The following is a 24,328-nucleotide window of genomic DNA, read 5'->3' as shown; positions in this document are numbered from 1 at the left end:
TGATGGGTTGCAATCCTGTACACATCCCAGCTGGGGATCGAGCCTGCAACCTCTCGGTGCACGAGACAACACTCCAACCAACCAAACCACCATGCCAGGGCGAGTTTTCACTTTTAAATAGGGTCAGGATAGGCCTGAGAAGATGGCACTTGCACAAGACTTAGCGGAGTTGAGGGAGGGAACCATCTAGATGTCAGGGAGACCCACGCCCATGTGGTGTGTGTGAGGAACACTTGGGAGAACAGTGGGCTGAAGCCCACTAAGCACAGTGGTTGTTCTCCGGCCCTCAAGCCAGTAAGGCTTCCATTTTCTGCTGAAGGATCTGTGTGTAAGCTGGAGAAGCTATTAAACTTGGATCACTTTCAACTCCTCCCCTGCTTTTAAAGTCCCACCAGGTTCCCCCACATCTCCTCTCCACCCTTGTACAGGTCCTGTCAGCTGAGGGAAGATGGATTACTTGGGGCCTCTCAGGTCTCTGCTGTACACGTGCACATCCTCAACACAGGATCTGTTTGAGATCTGAACATAGGAGAAAGATGCGTGTTGTACAGAGAGTGCGGTTTTCTTGTTTGCTATTAAGAGAAATGATGAGTAATTTGATTTCTCATGGGTCACCTCCCATTATATTTATTTTCTAGTAGATAACAAAGCTCATTACAATGCCAGGGCATTTCATAGCATTGGTTAATGTTATTCTGTGCTAAGAAAAAATAAATAAAAAGAAAAAAGAAACATGGATGACCCCTACAGGCTATTCAGTGTCATTAAAAAACATTATGACTTTTTAAAATAGCCATACTAGAAGGGAATAACAGATAGAAAAAAATCTTAAAAAGTTAGATTTCATAGGAAGGTGCAAAGCAAACTACATAGCTGCATCTGATTATTTTTCTGATTATTACACTAAGAAAAAGGAAGGCTGATATCAACTGAAAATAAATGGTGCTCTGTTTTTGAAAAACATTCTCATGACACGATGCCATAAAATTTAGGTTTCAGACAAAAAAACAGAAAGACTACCCCTCTAGCCTCATGTCATTAAACATTCTCTCTTTATCCCTAAGAAAGCTATTTATTTATTCAACAGGCATTTACTGAGCACTTGATATGGGCCAGACACTCTGCTACATACTGGATATTCAGAGTGTATGAACCATCCTCTGTGCCCTAAAAGGCTGTACAGTTGAGCAGGGAATGGGTAAAGCTAAAATGTGAGTGTACTGTTCAGTCCACCTAGAGGGCTCAGGGAATTCTTCCCAGAAGAGATGACATGAGTGAATCCTGAAGTATAAACAGAATTAGCCTAGCACTTAAAGAGACATGGTGTTCTGGGTATAGACAAAAGCATGGAGTATTCAGGGGAACTTCAAGTAGTTTACTAGCTGAAGCATATGATTTTGAAAGAGTGGAGAGAGAAAGAGAGCAAGAGAAGGCAAGATCGTATCATAAAGTTCTTGTGTCCCGAGCTGAGTGTTTGGCGTCATTCCCAATGTGCCTGGGAAGCCGTGCTAGACGTTGGAAAAGACAGTGACCTTTGGGGCCCCACCCTACCCAGTGCTGTGGAGATCCAGTTGTGGGTATCTTCTCCACTAACTCAGTGCTTTATGAAGATACTTAGAAATAAAACCAGTCACTGGTTTTGCTGATCCTTAGAAAGCAGGAGAAAGGGAAGTACATTAGTAGGCAGTCTGAGTCTGGTAAGACTCTTAAATGATCTTCATGTTTAGAGGTTAAAGATGCGTGTTTCAAATTTAATTACCAATTAATCATTCCAGAATTGTCTATTCCCTAAAGTGTCAGTGTCAGTCAATAAATGTAATATTCTGTGCTTTCTTTTTTTCATTTGAGCTGTTTTCAGCTTAACCTTTAGACAGGTTATAGCTGCTTTTACTTGACATGTATTAACCTTCTTAAAGCTATTATTACCAGTACAGAGCAATCTTGTAGTGACTTCATGTTTATTTGCTTCATTTGAACAAGAATTGCATTTATTCTTCAAAAAGGTGCATTAAAAACTCATTACTTTTCAATCTAACTAGTTTATTTGATTACTAGCAAAGTGATTTCATCAATGCATAGTTAGAATGCCATTTATTTAATATTATATTTTTCTCTGGGATTTTTAACACTTGAAAAGGTAGCTATGTCCATTCACAATAACCTTATTCATACCTCAAAATGATATTTGAGGTCATCTAAAATTAAATTATTATATTAGTAATCTTTACTTAATGGAAGTTGTATATGGAATAAATTTCTGTGTTGATTCATTTTTCATGGATTCACGTGTCATAAAACACTATCAAGAATGTGGAAAAAGATTGTTTAACATCACATTTTTAAAAGAATATTATCTCTGATAAAAATTTTTCAAAATAATACTCATATCATTTTTCAGAACTGCTAAGATTTAGGTAGGGAAAGCCCACAAATCTGAGCATAAATCATTATTAGGGACGAGATGTGTTGCCCAGGAATGCTAGCCTGGCTCGATGTGATGTGATTTTAAATATTTTCAATTCCATTTCAATTCAAATATCTCTTCCTTGGTTTTGCTGCCACTGTCAGAGTTAAAACCTTATATGAGGGAAAATCTCATTTGTGTCCTTAATTGTAGATCTTCCTCAGAAACAAAGGTAACAGTGTCACTCCCCTTTGAAACCTCTGCTGGCTTCCCATTGGCCCCTGGGAAATGAATACACCTTACCCTGGCACAAAGCCTTTCTTGCTACAACCAACCTATTGTACAGACCCTATTCCTAAGCATTTAAGGTCAAAGCCAGTGTCCTAATCAGTCTTTTTACCTGTACCATATGACCCAGTGCAGGAACCCATTAGGACCTTGCATTAGTTTCATAGACCTCCTGTAACAAATTACCACAAACTGGGTGATTTAAAACAACAAAAACTTATTTTTTCAAAGGTCTGGAAGGTAGAAGTCCAAAATCATTATCCCTGGGCTGAAACTAAGGATAGCTCACAGAAATGCTCCTTTGGAAACTGTAAGAGGGAATCTGTCCCTTGCCTCTCCAGGTTCTGGTGGCTACAGTATTCCTTGGCTTGTGGTCACATCACTCCAATCTCTGCCTACACAGGCACATTGCCTTCTCCTCTTCTTATAAAGATGCTTGTAAGGATATTTGGGGCCCACCCTGATAAAACAAGATGTAATCTCACCATCTCAAGTTACTTTTTTTAATTTTACTTTATTGATTACGCCATTACAATTGTCCTGAATTTCCCCCTCTGCCCCACTTCACCCAGCAACCCCCATTCGCTCAGGAAATCCCCCCACAATTGTTTATGTCCATGGGTCTCATATAAGTTTTTTGGCTACTCCATTTCCTATGCTGTACATTACATCCCTGTGGCTATTCTGTACCTACCTGTTTGTATTTCTTAATTCTCTTACCTCTTTGCCCATTCTCTCCAACACCCTCCCATCTGGCAACCATCAAAACATTCTCTGTATCCATGACTCTGTCTCTGTTCTTGTGTGCTTAGTTTGTTTTACAGATTCAATTGTTGATAGATATGTATTTTTTGCCATTGTATCATTCATAGTTTTGATCTTTTTCAAAATAACTCCCTTTAATATTTCATATAATAATGGTTTGGTGATGATGAACTCCTTTAGCTTTATCTTGTCTGGGAAGCTCTTTATCCACCCTTCATTCTAAATATCTTTGCTGGGTAGAGCAATCTTGGCTCTACCAAAGTAGGTCCCTGCTTTTGATCACTTTGAATATTTCTTGCCAATCCCTCCTAGCCAGCAAAGTTTCTTTTGAGAAATCAGCAGATACTCTTATGGGAATTCTGCTGAAGATAACGAACTTCATTTCTCCTGCTGCTTTTAAGATTATCTATCTTTAACCTTTAACATTTTAATTATGATGTGTCTTGGCTTGGGCCTCTTTGCATCCATCTTGTTTGGGACTCTCTGTGCTTCCTGCACTTGCATGTCTAGTTCCTTCACCAAATTAGGCAAGTTTTCTTTCATTATTTTTTCAAACAGATTTCCAATTTCTCACTCTTTTTCTTCTCCTTCTGGCATCCCTACAATGCAAATGCTGGACCTCTTAAAGTTGTCCCAGAGACTGCTTACAACTATCCTGGTTTTTTTGGATTCTTTTTTCTTCTTATTGTTCTGATTGGTTGTTTTTTGCTTCTTTATGTTCCCAATTGTTGATTTGATTCTTGGCTTCATGCAGTCTACAGTTGTTTCCCTGTAAATTGTTCTTAATTTCAATTAGTGTATTCTTCATTTCTGACAGCATCTTCTTTATGCTGTTGAGGTGCTCATTAAGTTCCCTGAGCATCCTTATATCCAGTGTTTTCAACTCTGCATCTGATAGATTGCTTGTCTGCATTTCATTTAGCTCTTTTTCTGGAGTTTGATCTGTTCTTTCATTTGGGCCATGTTTCTTTGTCTCCTCATTTTGGCAGCCTCCCTGTGTTTGTTTCTATGTATTAGATAGAGCTGCTTTGACTCTGTGTCTTGGTAGTGTGGTCTAATGTAGTAGGTGTCTTGTAGGGTCCAGTGGCACAGGCTCCCCTATCACCCAAGCTGGGTATTCTAGGTGCATCCTTCATGTGGGCTGAGTACACCCTCCTCTTGTAGTTGAGCCTTGGTTGCTGTTGGCAGATCAATGGGAGGGATTTCAAGATTCTTAATTACAATTTCAAGGACACTTTTTCTACATAAGGTAACATTTATAGATTCCATAAATTAGGAGCTGATATCTCTGTGGGCCATTATTTAGCCTACTAGAGGACTCAATAAGTGTTTTGAACTTAATTCACTAACAGCTTGACCCTTAAACTGGTTCATTCATTCAATAAACTTGTCATAAGAGGTGACTGGAAGGATATGCACCAAACTGTTAACAGAAGTCATCTGTGGTGAATAGAACACAAGTGAGGGGGAAGAGAAAAGTCTCAATGTCAGTACTGACTACTCTATACACTTCCATATGTTGTAATAGTTTTTAACATATTTTTGCATTATGAAAATAGCTAAGCAATAGCAGCTTTATTCATAATTGCCCAACCAAGATGCAATTCCGTAGTAAATGGATAAATAAACAATGGAATATTATTCAACACTAAAAAGAAATAAGCTATGAAGCCATAAAATTTATGGGGGAAACTTAAATACATATTATTAAGTGAAAGAAGCCAATCTGACAATGATACATACTGTATGATTCTGAGCATATATGTGACATTCTAGGAACAGTCAGAAATTAGGGAGGAGGGAGAGGTGAATTGGTGGGGCACATAAGATTTTTAGGTGAAACTGGTCTATATGATACTGTAATGGTGTATATATGTCACTATACATTAGTCAAAACCCATAAAATATGTAACACCAGCAATGAACTCTAAAGGAAGCTGTGGACTTTGGGTAATAACGCTGTGTCAATATTCTAACAAATATACTACTCTGGTGTGGGAAGTTGATAACAGGAGAGGCTACGTGGGTGTGGGACAGAGAGTACACAGGAACTCTTTGTACTTTCTGCTCAATTTTTCAATGAAATTTAAATTCCTCTAAAATAAACTAAGAAAACAGATATATATTTAATGCATTAGAATCATGTGTACAAAATCATATGGATGCAATATTTGACACTGAGATGCATGACCTAGAACAAATTATTCAATGTACTGTGATACATATAATAAAAGAAGAACTGCTTAGAAGGAGGGTAGTAAAACCTTGGTGCTCACAAATAAGACCTACAGTGAACATATAGATTTGGGATTCATAATCAAGCAAGAAATGCTTGGGGTAATGAAAAGTATGAAAACAATTTAAGGAATTATGGAGGGCCGCTGTTTCAATTCAGCGTACCTGGCCTTCCAAGTAACTAACAATATAGTTGGACCAACAGACACATATCCCAGTATTATGACAGACCCTAATATAAAAATATGCACAAAGTGCTTTGAGGTAATGAGAGAAACACTTAGCCCATATTCATGGCAGATGTACAGCAGAATACCATGCACAGAGCATCAATCCCAGGAAGCAGAACATGGTGCACCAAGTATCCATCCCAAGGGAGGATGCCAAACACTTTGACCTACTGCATTTCAGTATCGAAGTTGCCAAGGAAAGCACAAGTCAAGCACTGGATGGAACAACACTTCACTTACTTTTTCTTTACTCTTCTGTACGGAAGGGACAGAGCAAGATCAGCTCCAATAGTGTGCATTCGTTTCATAAGGCCAGCAAGTCCCTCCCCCGCAACCCCAATAACTCACACAAACCTTTCTGTGCTGCAGTAGAAGAACCCCAACTCCTCCCCACAGAGTATGAAACCCTGAAACTTGCAGCATGACTTAGGGCCCTTGACATACATCCTTAGACAGAACAGAAGGGCACTCACTGAGCATGAAAGAGGGTAAGATATTCCCACACTCAGTGATACAGCAAGCACAGACTGTGTGGGCTTTTTAGTTCTTGGGAAAGAAGTGTTCCAGGCCCAAGGCATGTTCTTATGCAGCCAAGTGAGAGCAGAAAGACTGAGGGCAAGAGGTTAACTCTCCCGATGAAAGACCAATCAAGTTTGTGGAAACCTTTCTGGAAAAAGAAATGGCAACTAATATCATTTCTGAAGTTTAAATAAGAATTATTCATGTGAAGAAGAGGAAGATTTGGGGGAAGAGTATGCTAAACAAAGGGAAAAACTCAGCAAAAAAAGGCACAGAAGTGTGGATGGGTACTAGGAACTGCACATGGTTCAATATTCATTGAAGAAAGAACTGGAGTAAGTATTTGATTTAGGGTAGCAGAGTATGGGGTTGAAAAGTGTGTAAGGGCACATAGAGACTAGACTTCACCTTGTCAGTTATGAGTTGATTGGTAGATGCACCTTACTGAAAGATGCCAGCTAGATTGAGAACAGAATAGGTTTAAGACCAAATTGCTAAAACCCAATAGTAGCCTTAAGGTCATCCAGAAAGTATGCAGATTTATAGGATGACTGGGACAGATTAACTAGCTGTGGCCTGCAGGTATGGCTTTTTTCCATAGGGGATTTAGTTTTTTGTTCCAGTTCTGCTTCTAACTAGCTGTGATAACTTTATAGTTCTCAATTCCTTCATCTCCAAAATAAAAAAGGTGTTAAATGATTTTGTATGTCTCCTAAAATCTAAACTGCTTATTCAATAATTATGCCTTTGTTTTCTCTCATATTATGCAATAATGAATACTATTATATGATTCATATTATGGCAGCTTGACACAATTTTAGTTGATTTGATTAACAAAGAAAAATGAAATTATTAAATTGTGGGAAAAGATGTTATCAAAATTTTAAATAAGATAGATTTATAAATATTTATGCTCAACACCTCTGTTCTTTTATAAAAGCCAACAAAAATTCCTTTTATTTCCATTTTACTTAAAGTCCTTTAAGTTTGAGTCTCTTAGGAGTCTGGATATATTCTTATTATACTCCATGCTTAACATAAATAAAACTATATTAACATTTCCTTAGAACAAGGTAGTGTATTTACATATTTGAAGCTTAGATTAATATATAATTGGGTCCTTATGCCTGCAGATGCTGTCTCACTGGTGGGCCCTTATTCCATCAATTTCTTTCTAGGTCAACAGTTTGCATTTTAATGTAATAAATGAGCCAGACAATGTCCTGACCTACCTGCCCTCCTGATGTCTGGTTTGAAGGAGAATAGAAGCAATTAAGTGCTTGATTATATCCATTAGCAAAAAAGTAAGAAAACAACCTTTTATACCAAGTATTAAAGTTTCTTCACATGCTTAGATTTAATTTTCTCAGGCACAACTTTTTTCATGATAATATTCAACACTCTGAAACTCTTGCTATTGCCCTTCTTACACCTTTGGAAAATGTCAACATTCGGTTTTATAGCATTTGATTTAACACTTTTGGGGGCACTTTCAACTTGTCATAATTTATAGCCATCTCCCAAAAATGTGTGATAGGCACAGTTAAGGTAGCAGTCAGAATAAAAGGTCAGTATATGGAGTGAAGTGTTATAAAGCATCTATTAAAAATGGACTAAAGAAAAATCAAAGTAGAAACTAACTTCTTTAATACCTGATCATCTTCCTATCACCTTATTACTAAATTCTTAGAGAGTTTATCATTTTGAAAGTATGCTCTGTTACAACTTATATAACATTATGTATTTCTGGAATCACCCAAATATTTCTGGAATCACTCAAATATTTCATACAGTGATCTAAAGTAATAACATCAAATTGTTTTCTGTGTGCAACCATTTATATGTAATTTTTTCTATTTTTGCTTAGTCTGTACAGACTATTGCATTTCCAATGGTGAAAATGGAGACTAGATCTTGTTTTATAGACAAGATATCTTAAAAATACAAATTTAAAATATGTCAAGTTTTAATCCTATGAAATGTACTCAAAAGAAATCTCAATGTTGCTTGAAATCAAATAAGTGTAAGATGATCCATGTCTGACCCATGTCAATAGATAAAGAGATGTCTTGTTTTACTCAATAAAAAAATGTACACATTATTTGGGCAGTATTAAATCAAAGCATGACAAGAAGCACTGAGCATTAAGTTTTTATCCTAGATACCAGGAATCTCAAATGCCAACTTTTAAGTTCCTCTGTATGTCTTGAAGGCATACCATATGACATGTTTCATCTGAAGACATCTCAGTTTGAACAGTCATTCACTTATTATTTAACAAATATTTGAGAGTAACTATACACCATTCACATTCACATTAGCATAAGAATACCCTCCGAAAAAGGACTACTATAACCAATGTTTACGTCTAAAAAAAATTGGGCAGTTTCCATTCAATATAATCTGATCACTTCCAAGGTCAGACTCTTGCAATGGAAATATTGTGGAAGGGTGGAAACCAGGATACCAGAGATGTGTATTATAATCATCTAAGAACTTCTTTAAAATATATATTCCCAATTTCCATGCCCACAAGAGGTTCCAGAGGCTCCTCTTGGAATGGTGGGCTCTATGGATCTGTATTTTTGGCGAGCTCCAATAGCAATTATGATGCAAAACTAATTTTAAAATCTACTGATCTAAACTAAAATCTTGAAATTTTAGTGTATAAGACATGACTACAATAGAGTCATGTATTATATGTCTTTCTATCCTGAAGGCGACACTGTGCCTGACACATGTCAAGACTTCATAAATATTTATTGAGTGTCTGAATGGATAAGTGGCATCAATGTGTCAAAGATGAGAGAAATTACTTCTGGCCATGGATATCACTGAGAAGGTAACACTGAGGTGCTTATTCTTAAGTATGAGAAGAATGTTTAGTTCTGTACTTGAAAAAAATAAGGACTGAGAATAAATTTTCTTGGAGCAGCTGCAGGACAGTGGGCATCTTTTTTGGGACTGGAGAATATCCAGCCTCTCCACCCATACCACAGAGAAGCAGCCTGCCCTGCCAGGGCTTGAAGCCCACCCTAATGCTAATGAATTACTACGCCCAGTTCTTTCAGTGCCTCATGGAGTACGTGCATCACCGCAACACAACAAAACAAGGTTGAATTGTTGTTTATAAAGCGTATAATTTGTGATTAGGATATTGGAGGATGTTAGATTTCCATTAATTTTTTTCCCAGGTACTACAGCTTTTGAAGTTTATTTTTATTTACTTTATCTTACTGGATTTTCTTCACAAATTTCCTAAGAGAAATATTCCTTAGGGGAAATTTTCATTCATTCAAATATTTATTGAGGACCTACTATGTGCCATTGTTCTAGGTGAGTGAAAATAATTTCCAACCCAGAATTTTATTTCCAGAAATCTATCAACATGCAACAGATTTCCATTTAAACACTACTCTTAAATTTGTGTTATTTTAGCCATGTAATTTAGCATGAGACTCAAATGGGAAAAACAAGCAAGTTTGTGTTTTTATTAAATACAAATTTAATAAAAATAGAAGTGCTCCAGATAGTCAATAAAGCATCTCTTCATAATGCCAACACTAAAGATTTCAAATACATCATTTTCATAACAGTTAATAAAGTAAATTACTATTCAATCTCTATAAACAAAAGTTATATTTTCAAAAATAAAATAATATCTTTATGAAAGAAAGACTCCTCCTTTCCAGGAATTTCTGCAGCAAAAATTATCTTCAGTATGTTTAATAAAATGAATTTGATGACTTAAATGTAAAAATGTATCCCATGTATTTTTTATTGACCCACCTACAATTTCAAAAATCAGGATTTGATGGACTATCTGAAAAATAAATTGACATGAAAGAAGCCTTTGGATTCTTAATACTTGCAAAACTGGTTTATATTTTTGTTCACCAAGAACCAAACCAGGTCATGACTCTTTCAAGATAACTTACATATAGTAGAGCACATGACTCTCAACTGTAACTCCCAGTCAGTTTTTACATGCATATGTACCCATGTAACCACACCCCAGACCAAGGTGTACAACACTTCCTGCTCTCGAGCATGCTCCCTGCACCCTCTCAGTCCATGTGCTCTCTCACAAAAGTAATCACTATCCAGCCAAGAGATTTTAGTAAATCTAAAAATATGTAAAAAGTTGTCAGTAAAAGAAAGTTCTATTTAAAATTTAATATACTATTATCTTCTTTTTATATACTTGATAGAAACTTTATATATACTTTTTTTACTAGGAGGAATGCTTTAAGAGATTGTTTCAGGAATATCTTCTTAAAAGAAAAATATTACATTCTGTATTTTATTATCTCACCTCAAAAATGCACAGCATTTTGTTTGTTCATTCCTTGAACACACATTCACTAGATAACCATTACACGCCAGCCATTGTTCTAGGCTCTGAGAACAATACTCTCTGCAATATGGTAAGGATTCTGCTCTTCTGGAGCTTATATTCTAGGTAGCAGAGAGTAAATCAGAAATCGAACAAATCAGAGGATACAAACAGTCCCTGACTTGCAACCATTCAACTTACAAGATACCAACTTCGTGATGGTGTGAAGGACATGCACACTGAGTGGGAACCTACTTTGCATGTGAATTTTGACCTGTTCCTGGGCTAGCCACATGCAGTGCCATACTCTCTCCCGACGGGGCAGTGGCAGCGAGTGCAACTCTCAGCCAGCCCCACGATCACAGGGTAGCAATTGATACTCCACAGTGCACTACATTGCCAGTGTTTTTTGGATATTGTGTTATGTGCATTCACACCCCATCATGGCTTCTGGCAAAAGAAGAGGAAGGAAATTATTATTGGGAGGATACTCAAGATAACTGCCCGACTGTAAGCTATGTAAGTGCCCGTGAGCACATTTTAGATGGACTGGGCTGAGTAAGCTATGGTGTTCAGTAGGTGAGGTGCACTGAATGCATTTTTGACTCACAAAATTTCCAACTTACAATGGGTCTACCTGGATGTAACCCCATCATAAGGCAAGGAACATCTATAAAAAAGATTTCAAAAGTCATCAGTTGTTGTAAACGTATTAAGAGTAATGTAATGAACAGAGATGAGCAGTCTGGGGACAACATTAGGTTAAGGAAAGGCTCCTCTCAGGAGATAACATTTTAGCTGAAACATTGATGAGAAGGTACTAGCCACACAGAGATCATACAAAAGGGGAAGGGGGGCCCAGAGAGAACACAAAGCACCTAAATGGGGAGCAAACACAGAATGTTTGCAAAACAGAAAGATCAGGACCATAGCTTGGTTCCCCCCAAAGCAGAGGTTAAGTCACAGGCTTAGACACAAGAAACTTGTTGGAGGTGAACCCAAGAAGGAAGTGAAGGACTAGAGACAGGGAGACAGAGCAGGAGGAAAGGTAGCAGCAGGGGAAGTTACTGAATCACTGCTCTGGGTGATGGGGGCGCAATTCTACTGGGAGCTCTAGAGACTCTCACAGTGAGTGATCAACTAAAGGCTGAACAGTGGAAGCATTTTTCACTCACTCTTAACCGCCATTGGTTGAGGGTTTCCCCATGGGGCATTAACTCTGCTTCTCCAGGAAATGTTTGCACAGGGAAGAAAAGACCTGTGAGGAGTCCTGAATCCAAAGCAAAAATGATTGTGCTCTTGTGGTAAGCCAGTGTCAGAGGGCAGTGAGTCTAGGTTGCTAGGGAACTTCCCAGGGAAGCTGAATCTGAAGTCAGTGGAGCCAAAGGGATTTAACCTGGCACATGATGGGTGGGTGAAGCAGGAGCTCAGTGCGTCAGAAAGGGAAGCAAGGGCCAGATCATGTCCTATGGGGCCTCATAAAAAAAAAAAAAAGTTGAATTTTATTCCATATGTAACAGGAAGTCATTGCTTTAAAGGTAGGGAGTGTTGTGACTGACTACTGACTGAAGGAATCCTTTTAACAGAGAAAGGTGAATACCACGTAATGATATATGAGGTCTGTCCAGAAAAAGTCCATTGTTAATATAACAAGAACGGTTTGCATGACATCAGTGTAACCTGGCAGCCAAGAAGAGTGGACTGCAATGTGCATGCATGAACAATGAGAACTTCACTGTACTATAGTCAGTGGGGGCAGCAGACACAATTGAGTGAGCATGGGTACTGTGTGGCCATCACATTCGAAATGACTGAGCGAGTAGAGCAATGAATCTACATCAAATTTTGCATGAAATTTGAACATTCCTCCACAGAAAATGTTCAGATGATTCAGAAGGCCACAGCTGTGGACAACGGGTGATCAGCAGCTTCATCACAACAAGCGCCTGCTCCTGCATCACGTCCTGTGCAGAGTGTTTTGGTGAAACATCAAATCACCCAGGTGACTCAGCCCCTCTACTGCCCAGACTTGGCACCCTACGACTTCTGGCTTTTCCCAAAACTAAAATCACCTTTGTAAGAGTAAGGGGAAAAAAAATACAATAAAGATTAAATAAAATAAATAATTAAATCACCTTTGAAAGGGAAGTAATTTCAAACCGTCAGGATTCAGGAAAACACAATGGGGCAGCTGATGGCGATTGGGAGAACTGTGAGGTCCCTTTGAAGGGGACTGAGGCATCATTGTCCTGTGTACAATGTTTCTTATATCTTGTATCTTCTTCAATAAATTTCTCTATTTTTCATAGTGAGTGGCTGGATACTTTCTGGACAGGCCTCGTCATGTAGTAGGAATTTTTTTTTTCACTGCCTTTGACCCGTTTATTCAAAACTAGCTGTCCGTACTTTATGGGATAAACAACTTTAAGTTTATGCCACCGGCTTCTTTTCTTCTGTGGTGGAATTTTTTACAGAGCACCATATATTGCTTTGATCAAGCAATGGGGGCGTGGGGGAACACCTTAATTATATTTAAGGTAAATGTTGGAATACTTTGATATAAAATCAGAGACATTCTTGTATGATCTCGCCTCTGCCTGGTTTTTCAAATCCCCTCCCCTTTTCTGAACTCTAGACAAAAATGGCTGCTTTCAAGTTCGGGGATATGTCAGGCCTTCTCTCCTATCTTCGTGTATGTTGTTCCCTGTTTGCAACACTCCCCACTATTTACCTACTAATTTCTAATTTTTTGTATTTCACCTTAACCATTAATTCCACTGAACTTCCCCCTCTGACTCTAAGGTGTCCTCGTCATCCTCTCTGGCAGCACAATGTGATATTCTTTCCTAGCTGTTGACATCATTTGTAAATCCACACTCGATTGTTCAACTCCTATCTCCCTATTCAGATGATACATTCGGCATGAAATGCGGCAGTATCTATTTTGTTCACCACAGTGCTACAGTGCCCAGCAGTGCCTGGCACAGAGAAGTCCAGGAAATACTGGTTGAGAGAGTGACAAATTAATGACTTGAGACAAAAGCAAACTAGCTCTGTTGAAGCATAGCAGGGTGGGTGGAAAGTCTGCCCCTTGCCCCTCGTGGAGACTACAGACCACCTTCCAGAAAGTTTAGTGCAAAATCACACACATCATGACAGCCTTGCTTTTGGCAAGTGATGTATCACTGAAAAATATTTGTATGCACGTATTTATTGGCGACTTGAGTGACACCTTTTGTAATAAAACCAAGTATCCCTTAAATAGTCTGTTATGATACTCCTTCATACCTAGAGGTTTCCTGAAGGAACTGGGATTGTCCCTAACAATTCTTCTGATGCTAAATGACTACTGAACAACTTCCAGATTACCTTTTTTTTTTTCTTGTTGTTTTAGAAAGCGAGAACTTGATTTGAGATATCAGAGGTTGAAAATGGCTGCAGGATTTTTCAATTAAAAGTTCTAGTGTGTCCCTTCCTTCTGATGTGAAAGGCTAAATCAGTTTCAGGGAAATGCTGACATAGTATTAAGATAAATTATGCCCTGTCTCTAAAAGTCCTGTAGAATAATTAACCTCTCTGGGGCCTGACGATAGCAATACTTCCAAGTGTGATTCAATGAGCCAACAACTCTTTGTCTCTTGACCTGTACTTTTTGTTATCTGTTTTACTTCAGATTTAAACAACTACAATAAATATTTTATAACCCCTTTTACACTTTAGTGTAGATAAAAAAAAATCTATGCCAAAAATTCAACTCTATTACATGACAGATAGAAGTGACTTCTCCATGCTGGAGACTAGTATGTTGTATCGATATGGCATAGGGGGTGGGGGAGGGGTGAAGGGAGAGGGAATAACTTGAAATGAATTCCAAAAGGAATTCAATTTCAGATTTAATCAATTCTGAGGAAAGGGAATTTAAGTGTGTGTCTATTTAAATACAATGTTAAGCTGCAGAGAAAATTTTAGTTCAGTGTGAAGTGGATTGGAGAGTTTGTAACAACTAATAACTTACACATATAGGTTAGTTACCAGCAATTTTTTTTTTTACCAAGAAATAGTTCAAACCAGTGAAGCAAAACTTCAAATGACTCTCAATAAAAATACATTGCCTCTGGCATTTGGAGATCTGCTCCGGGCCACAACCTGTCTCAGAAAAAAGAACCCTGAGCCCAATAGGTAATCCCTTTCCCAACCAGGTCTCTGAGCTGCCGTGAGCCTAGCAGTTTCGGATTTGTTGGGTACAGCAATTTTGGAATTGCTTCCTGCAGATGGAAATGCATTTTATGGTGAATCATTGGAGCTGTAAAAATAACGAACGGCTGGAAAAGAGGCTTAAAATGATTCCCCCAAATAGTGAAATCTTATCTAGCCCATCTGATGGAGCAATTGAAGGGAAAGAAACTAATTGAAACTATTGAAACAGCAGGGAAAGTTGACTATTTCTTTTTTTATCCATTTAATGTAAAATAAAATTGTTACATCTAATAGAGTGTCCAAAAAATGTGTTAACTAGGTATAAATGCCTTTTAAAACTGTCCTTTACCATCCATAAGGTCACTGAACTGAGAAGCTTGCCTCCAGCCGAAAACGCCTTCTGACAAAGGCTGGCTATTGTGAGTGGCTTTCAAAGAAATAGCACGGTCCACTTTAATGTCCTGTCAACTGATTCCAAGATGAGATCTAGTCTCTCCCAGTGCAAAGAATCTGAAAACTTAAACTTTTAATTGAAAAAGCCTGAAGCCGCTTTCAACCTCTTGTATTTAAAACTCAAATGACTCCTTTCAAGATTAAAGAAAAGAAGCAGAATACTTTTATCAAAGGTAACAAAGCAGGGATGTGTTATCAGCAGTTCTTCTTTCAGGAAAGTTGTTTTCTATTCTCTGCGCTTTGTATCTAGTTTTATCAGCTTAATACAAAGTATTACTCTAAGATCATGCCCTAAGTATACATAAATTTGAACCCTAATAGAATGAGTTTACAGTTAATATAGCAGTCAAAATAAAATCACAGCCCTTATACTTCAGAATTACGAAACTAACCCTTATATATAATAGGCTCGGGGAAAAATAGTATTACTCCAAACAGAGAGCAACCATACATACCACCAGTTTCCTTTAGATAGTTTCTGTTCATTCCTGCTGCCCCGACATCCTATCCAGCTTAGCACTCATCCCAGATGTTTCGTTCTATGATGAATTAGCATCACTGCCGTAGTCGTTGTCATTGTCAGCAGTCACAGGAAATGAGCTGGGATGCTTTCTGTTCAGTTAGTTCTCCCTCATGGTCATAGCTTTTATGTTCACAACTGTTTCCAAGAAGCTAACCAAACAGTCCTCAGGAAGAACAGTTATTTCATGTTCGTAACAGTATTTTTAAAAGAAGGGTGGGCCCTGGCTGGTGTGGCTCAGTGGACTGAGTACCGGCCTGAGAACCAAAAGGTCACCGGTTCAATTCCCAGTCAGGACCCATGCCTGGGTTGCAGGCCAGGTCTCCAGTTGGTGGCATGTGAGAATCAACTGTTTTTCTCTGACACAACAATGTTTCTCTCCCTCTCTGTCTCCTTTCCTCTCTCTAAAAGTAAATAAATAAAATCTTTTTTAAAAATTAAAACAATAAAAGAAGAATGGGAGGTAGAAGGGAGTAAACAGCGTCAAATATATGGCAACGGAAGGAGACTGGACTTTGGATGGTGAACACACAAAACAATATACAGATGATGTATTATAGAATTGTACACTTGAAAGCTGTATCATCTTATTAACCAGTGACACACCCCAATAAACTTAAAAAGATATACAGAACAAAATACAATATTTGAAAGATCTTAAACTAAGAGTATGCATTCATGTCAGCTTAAAAAGAACTTCCTCTACTGTGACCCCACACACATGGGTATCTTACTATGCAGTGATGACAAAATTATGGTGGAGAAATACTTTAGTGCAACCTTTCTTGTTTCATTGATATGATTCTTTAGGTATCTGAGTCAAAGTTTACTTTCCTTCAGTGGCCTTTCCCCCAACACCAACTAGCATTGTAATGCATACATTCTCTTAATCTCGTGCTTCTTTGTTCGTAAATGTGTATCTTTCTAAAGAGTTATTATTTACTGTTCCTGATGTTTGTGAGGAATAAATGTCCCCCACACCAATTTTGTAAACAGGCTTCAATACCATTAAAGAACAACCAAGAGAACAACCGCCAGTATTGTGTGCTGCGCTTCCGTGTTCCTGACAACAGTTGAATCGATCAGCGGCTCATTATACCATGAAAACAGCTGAGTAGAAATTTTACATATGTGAACGTTAATGAGATCAAGGGAATGGGTGAACCAGCACTTTGTTGGCTTAAATATTTTAAGAGAATTTTTTGTTTCTTTTTAGTAGGAGTTAAAATGGCATTTTAAAAGCTTATACTAACTCTTCTAGCCTTAAATAGCCTTCAAATAGGCACATTATCTGAGAACTCCAAAGCTTCATAAGCACTGCGTTTACCGATTCTGTTAGATTAGATTCTTCCCAAATTGCTCTTACAGTGCAGGAGACTGGAGACTGGCTGATTCTGCAATGAACACAGAGTAAGAAAGTCTATTATGAAATTGTTGCTTAGGCACAAAATCTAATCTTAAAGCCCTGAATTTTTTTTTAATCAGAGGGGAGGTAGTGTAGACATTGAAATGATACATTTATTCAACCATTATTCATTCATCATTATATTTTCCCATCCATCAACACCCTCCACTCCGTCCTTCTTTCCCAGCCCACTTCTAGCTATACCAGATTCTATTCTGTTCTTATCCCTCAGTGAACTGATACAGACTTCACTAACTGTATGTTTCACCTCTGCTGACCTCCTTCCCCTAACATATAATGAGCAGCTGATCGACACCAGTACTGTGCTCATGCAGCCCTCATTTAATTTATTTAGATTATGGCCACTTGTAACATGTTAGCTCCCACTTTTGGGTTTGATGTTTTTTGAGATTCCTTCATTAGAAGCAAAAATTTAACTCCATAAGGACTAGTGGCTCACTAGGCAAAAAAAAAAAAAAAAAATGTAAAAGACATCCCATGCTGGGAAGAAAATTTCTGATCATCTTTCTTTACCAAGAAAGGTGTTTTTTTTTTTCTGGTAAAATGAACTATGGTTTTAAGAGGAAAAAGGAGGGAGACCGAAGAGATAGAGATTATAACATAAATCCAATTTTTCTTTATAAAATACCCATGAAATTAAATTGGACAGATCCTAAAACAAGAAGAAACAAAAATATTTTTATATTGTTTGTGAGTTATTCCTGTCTTATGTATTATTTCTTTACATGTGATTCTATGATTGCTCTTACTCTCTTTCATCTCCTTTGTGTCTGCCTTAGCAAAATCTTTTTATAAAGAAAAAAGCTTCTGAAGCAGGACATTCTCCCTAAACTCTCTGCTCATGGGTTTATATACGGACCATATTCTCCAAGTTCACTTTCTAGGCAACCTTAAGATAATTTTGGCTTTGCATCTTTTGTTTTCTATTATTTTCACATTGGCTACTTTTAAAAAGAAATAATGAAATATTCAACTCATTCGAAAGGAGTTCAACATTTTAAGGAGGCTTGGGGGGAGCCAGGTATTGCCCTCAGCCAGCAGACTTACAGTGGTGTGAAATTCGTGAGAACAGAATGAAAGTTCCCGTGAACCACAGCTGCTGGGGATCTCGTTTGCATTCTTTCTCATGCCTGTGCTGTTGTTCTATATATAGAAGAGCCTATACATAGAGATGGGTTATTTCTGCCAATAGTCATTTTATTTTTTAGGAGTATCTAGAGACATTATTCTTAAGGATTCATTCTGCTCACTTTCTTGCTGAGAAGCCCCCTCTCAGCACTGTGGGTGGTCAACTTTGAAATCTGCTAATAATCCGTTAGGCACAATAAGTTCAGGAAGAGTTATTTATTTTTTTAAGTTAATATATGCAAAAGTCCTTTTAGTTCTAGAAGGTTTTGAGGCATCTGGCTGTGTTATGTAAATAGGGGGCATCCTTTTCAAACTAACATCTTTGATTTTTTCGAACAGTTAAATTTTCTAAAGATAATTTGTAATACCCATAGAAACTGAATGACAGTCGTTTGATATGCTAACCGTACTGACTGGTAATCGAACATGCCGTAGCAGTCGGAGTGCCAGATTATACAGATGTTCGCGTACACTTAGGCGGCATGTTTTTAACTAGGCTTTTAAGTGAGTGAATTTTGTCCTATCTCATGTTGTGGTCAAGTATAATGTACATGCAATAGGCCATAAATGGCACTAGTGAATAAAAACCCTCTAATCTCTGTATTGTGTTTTCAGATATACATTAGCCAAAAGTCAAAATGCAACCCAAAACAGAAAATTACAATGCCCTGGCGTCCTCTAAGGACACAATAGTAACTCATCTCCATCAAGTTTTTACTCTGGTGAGAAAATTTGTCTCAACGGAGCTGGCTTAAGCTCACTAGGCTATGCAAAAGCATCACTGATGACAATTTTAAAATGCAGAGCCTGGGGCCCGACCCCAGATGGCCTAAATCAAAATCTCTGAGGGCAGGGGGAGCACAGGAATCTCCATTTAAAAGCCACAGGGAAGATCCTCTCAGGCACCAGTCCAGAGACCAGTTTTAAGAAGACCTTAAAGTCCTGGCCACTGTCTAAATATGTATGTAAATTCACATTATACATGCTGTGTCTTACAGATATTAGTTCATGAATTTACGTTGTCTCTCCTCCTACGAGCAAAGACGAGTCTTTTTTTCCATGGCACGTGGCTGTGTCCATGATGTGGGTGCACAGCAATATTGGTTGGCAGCCAGCCATTGGCAATAAATATGGTGTTCTAGTGTACAAGTAAAAACTTCACCAATATCTGGGGTCTTTCCCAGACTTACTTTTAATTCAGAAAAGTACCCCGACTTACCTAGTGGAAGATTTGCAAAACAGTTTTTTGTACGTTTCATAAGTCTGAGAAGGGTTAGCTTGTTAAACTTTCTCAAATGAAAAGGTATTTATTTCATGTGAATATATTCTCCCACAACTGATTAAAGAGCAGCCATCAAATTCACAGCAATGTAACAACATTTAAAGGAAACCAGGCAGCCCTGACTAGTGTGGCTCAGTGGACTAAGTGACAGCCTGTGAACCAAAGGGTGGCCGGTTCAATTCCCAGTCAGGGTACATGCCTGTGTTGTGGGCCAGGTCCCCAGTAGGGGGTGCGTGAGAGGCAACCACACATTGATGTTTCCCTCTCTTTCTCCCTCCTTTCCCTTCTGTAAAGATAAATAAATAAAATCTTTTTTAAAAAGAAAGAAACTAGGTGAAGGAAGGTGAAACAGTTAATCACTGCTTCCAAAGTGAACTGTTACATGAGGTTCTTCCACCTCAGGGCACCACTTCCTTGATTGGCGTGGCCAATTGCTTCAGAGAGTGGCAAGGCACCAAAGCGACTTAAGTGACAACAAAAACAGCTGACTTGCTAGCTGTTGAAGAAATTTGGATTTAGTAATGGGATCTTTGGTAAAATCCGAGTAAGAAAAAACTTTAGGTCCAGGTGTTTTACAGTGGGTGGCAAACAGATTTTATTTAAACTATTGGCAAAATATCTGGCACTCCAGGAAATCTTTTGGACTTGAAGGTAGAATTTGAAGTGAAGTGTACAGAGACACCATCCTCTGGCAAAACCTCCGTTGGTTAAATCTGATTCTTTCTAATGAAATACTATGGAATACAAAATATAACCAGAGACATTGAAGTTAAGAACAATCTAACAATAGCCAGGGCGGGGGGGGGGGGGGGCGGACAGTGGGAAGAGGGGATTACAGGAACTACTATAAAGGACACATGGACAAAACCAAGAGGGAGGGTGGAGGTGGGGGAGGGAGGTGGGTTCACCTGGGGTGGGGTGGAGGGATGGGGAGAAAAGGCATACAATTGTAATTGAATAACAATAAAAATTAAAAAAAAAAAAAAAGAACAATGAAGCTGGGGAAAAAAAAAAAAAAAAGAAATACTATGGAATACTAAGATGGGCCAGAGGGCTTTGGGCACTTGCCCTTGGTAGACCAGATAAGGCGATTTTCCCCTTTCTTGGAGTGTTTTCCACAGAATTTCTGTTTCTCTCTGCCCTAGCTGCCTGCCGATGCACACAGATGCGTGCAGTTAGTCATATCCGCATGATTATATACAACCAACGTCTCCCAGCACCTGATGAAAGCAAAAAGGAAACGAAGCTTGATTTATCAATAGGACATGATTAAAATTAGTGTTTTCCTCAGTTTTCGACATAAAAGCAACTTTCCTGCATTTCAAATACGGTTAGGTCTATATGATTAAAGCACTTCAGTCAGTCAACATTTAGACCCAACTGACTCTCATACATGTGGCGTTCTCCTTTACTATAAAAAGAATAATTTGGTCCTTCCAGAATGCAGCTTTGAAGAGTGTTGCACTTTTAGACTTTATCCCAGAACACAGATGTTTATTTGATACTGAGATTTCAATTCCAAGTTAGGTGAGTGGAAGTGAAGTTACATTAGTTTTATCCATGGCCTTAAACAACATGACACTCCTAACACTTAAAGTCACACCAGAAGGTACCCGCCAGGTGGTCTGGTTGTACTTTTACCATGGTTCTCAGGCAAAAAGGAAGAGCATTGGCTCAACAGTCCTCAGAGCTCTGTTTCATAGCCCAGAAACAGAAGACTTTGTCTAGGGTGCTTTATAACCATCTCAGTGCTATTGACCTTTATTTATTCCCAACTCTGAAAACCTGGGAGATTCTACATCTGTATACTATTTGCAAAGCCCTGTGCAAGTTGCCATCAGTAAAATGAGGAAATTCCTAATAACTTATGGAATTTCCTTATGTGTCAGCAAAATCTGAGGGTCTCAAAGCCTCACACCCCTTCAAAGCTAGCTTAACCTGCTATCTGATACCCAAAGGTTCTCCATGGTGCTTCATCCCATTAACACAGAAAGTTAATATAAAAGTGTAGACCTTTTTAGAAAAGGAAACCTCTTCAGATTTTAAAGTCAGGTATTCATTAGGCTGAAAGAATCTGAGATGTTCCCTAGAGCAAATTTATTTTGGACTAAGGGATTAAAATATGTAAGGAAGGCATCAAAAGACCGGAATGATGAGAAGGACAAGAGAAAAATCCCATGGTATGGGCAAGACCTACCACTAGACTGAGACCCTGAGTCATAAAGATAAAATATACTAGCTTTCTAATTCTCAGGATAATCCTGGCACCTACCTGTAAGAGCTAACAGTCATATTTACAAGATAAGATATAAGCAGGAAAAAATAAATCCCTGAAGATCCATATATGGCAAGGTTGTATGGACTTAAGATAATGAGAAGAATGAAAAAATGGGAAGAAAGGGACATTAATACTAAATAGAATTCATTTAACAGCAAGTGACAAAATCCCAACTCAAACTTACTCAAAAACTAAAAAGGGGGTTAAAATACAGTGACTCATATAACTGCACAGTGATGGCTGGATCAGGTGCCCAAATAATAGCATTAGCAATCTATTTCCCCTGGTCTCTTATATTTGTGCTGCTTGGTATGAGTTTTTTTTACTCTCAGCCAGCCTCTCATCTCTGGGTAAGCAGATGCCACCAGCAGCTACCAGTTTAGTAACCCAGTTTAAAAAAAAAGAAAACAGCCAGTTGCCCTGGCTTGGCCCTCACTAACACTGTGCTTGACACCAAGAGCCGGGGTCTGCCCCTCCTGTAAGCGGGGGCTGAGAGTGATGGAGAATAGAGGATGTGGCTATGCCTACTTTAAAAAGGGGAATGGCCTCAGGAAGGCAGAACAACAGATTCAAGTCACTTTCCCCTGTGGAGAATACCCCCCCCGCCCGCCACGGCAGCAGGTGAGGGAGCATTTTTCCTCTCTTGCTGGGGCCTCCAAGCCATATTTTAAGCCAGAGAGTTGCAGAGTCATTACGGTCCCCGTTGTGATTTCCTTTCCAAGTACCACAGGGGCACTTCTGGAGGACAGTGTCCTCAGTGAAGGAAGCTTGTCACCAGCCTTGAAATTCTCTGAGTTTTTAGCTGAAGATAGTTTTTTTCTAATAGGTATCTGAAGCACTTTACTGAGGCAATGCCACACATACTTAATGAAGCCCTGAAAAGGCACCTAGTGTGAAATAGAGGATGAGATAAATCAAAAATAAACAGATGGCTTAAAATAGAATTCATGGCTTCAGACAACCTATAAAGCTGTTAATCTGCTTTCAATGCAAAGTACACAGCTACAAATACGTAAAAGTTAAATGACATAGAAAGAGAAAGGGAGAAGAAAAAGTTCCACTTAAAAGAAAGAAAAACTCCACTTATTAGACAAGATGTGATTGTAATTTTATTTACACGTGTGTGCATGTGTGTATATGTGTGCAATAGAACAATTATTTTCTGATTAAGAATTCCTTTTGTCTTCTCAGTGACGGTGAAAACTGGTTTTGTGAGTGTCCAAGGCTGTACTCAGGCAAGCTGTGCCAGTTTGCAACTTGTGAAAACGACCCGTGTAGAAACGGTGCCACCTGTGTTCCTAAGTCCGGGCCAGAGTTTGTCTGCCTCTGCCCCTACGGGAGGTCTGGGCTGCTCTGCACTGACGGTAAGAACATTGGATTATTAAGCAAGGGGCCCAGGCAGCAGGAGGTGAAGAGGGTAGAGTTACTCTGGGCAATCAAGGACAACACCCAACCAATCAAATATGTCAAATCATTTTCTTGGTTCTTATCAAGTCAATCAAGACAAGATCTATTACCTAGAGAGAATTAAGCTAAGTGAAATAAGTGAAAGACAAATACCATATGACTTCATTTATATGTGGAATCTAAAGCCCAGAATAAACAAACAAAATTGAAACAGACACGTAGATCCAGAGAACAGACTGATGGCTGCCAGAGGGGAGGAGGTTCGTGGGTGTGGGTGAAAGAGGTGAGGGGAAGAAGTACAACGTGGTAGTTACAGAACAGTCATGGGGATTAAGGTGCAGCATAGGGAATATAGTCGATGATGTTGTGGTAACTGTGTATGGTGCCAGGCGGGCGATTGGAATAGCAGGGAGTCCTTTGTGGGGTATATGGTTGTCTGACCACTACACTAAGCTGTGCACCAGAAACTGGCACAAAATGACAATGAATGTAAACTGGAATCAAAAAAACCTAAAAATAAAATAAATAAAAAGATAAGATCCATTAATGAGATGACCCCTGAGCAGGTATTTCTCATATCCATCAAGTAATTATGAAGAGGATAATGAGTTTATCCTGAGGTGAGACTACAGAAAGTCTCTGTATTGTAAAATCTCAGTCATTCTGATGCTCGAAGTGTAACAAGGAAAATCAGGTGCAAGACATAAAATCGTTTTGGCCAACTGGGATGTAACTAACAAATGTGTATACTATAGACCAGTTATTTTTTTAAAGTTAAAAAACCTATGATAATTACTATACACCAAGAACCTAAATCACAAGTAATAGCCATGTGCATCTCCTCAGGAAAACCCAGTGTG

General features: G+C 38.5%; 1 protein-coding gene across 1 annotated transcript in view; it reads left to right on the top strand.

Annotated features, from left to right (window-relative positions):
• EYS (eyes shut homolog) overlaps positions 1-24,328 on the top strand; it is a 1,562,674-nt gene that overhangs the window by 1,432,110 nt on the left and 106,236 nt on the right. Inside the window, 1 exon segment of the mRNA XM_071219700.1 lies at positions 23,253-23,425. Coding sequence (XP_071075801.1) covers positions 23,253-23,425 — 173 coding nt within the window.

Source organism: Desmodus rotundus, chromosome 11 (genome assembly GCF_022682495.2).
Source record: "Desmodus rotundus isolate HL8 chromosome 11, HLdesRot8A.1, whole genome shotgun sequence".
NCBI lineage: Eukaryota > Metazoa > Chordata > Mammalia > Chiroptera > Phyllostomidae > Desmodus > Desmodus rotundus.
Note: the sequence above shows the minus strand (reverse complement) of the source record. Positions and strands in the feature narration are given on the sequence as shown.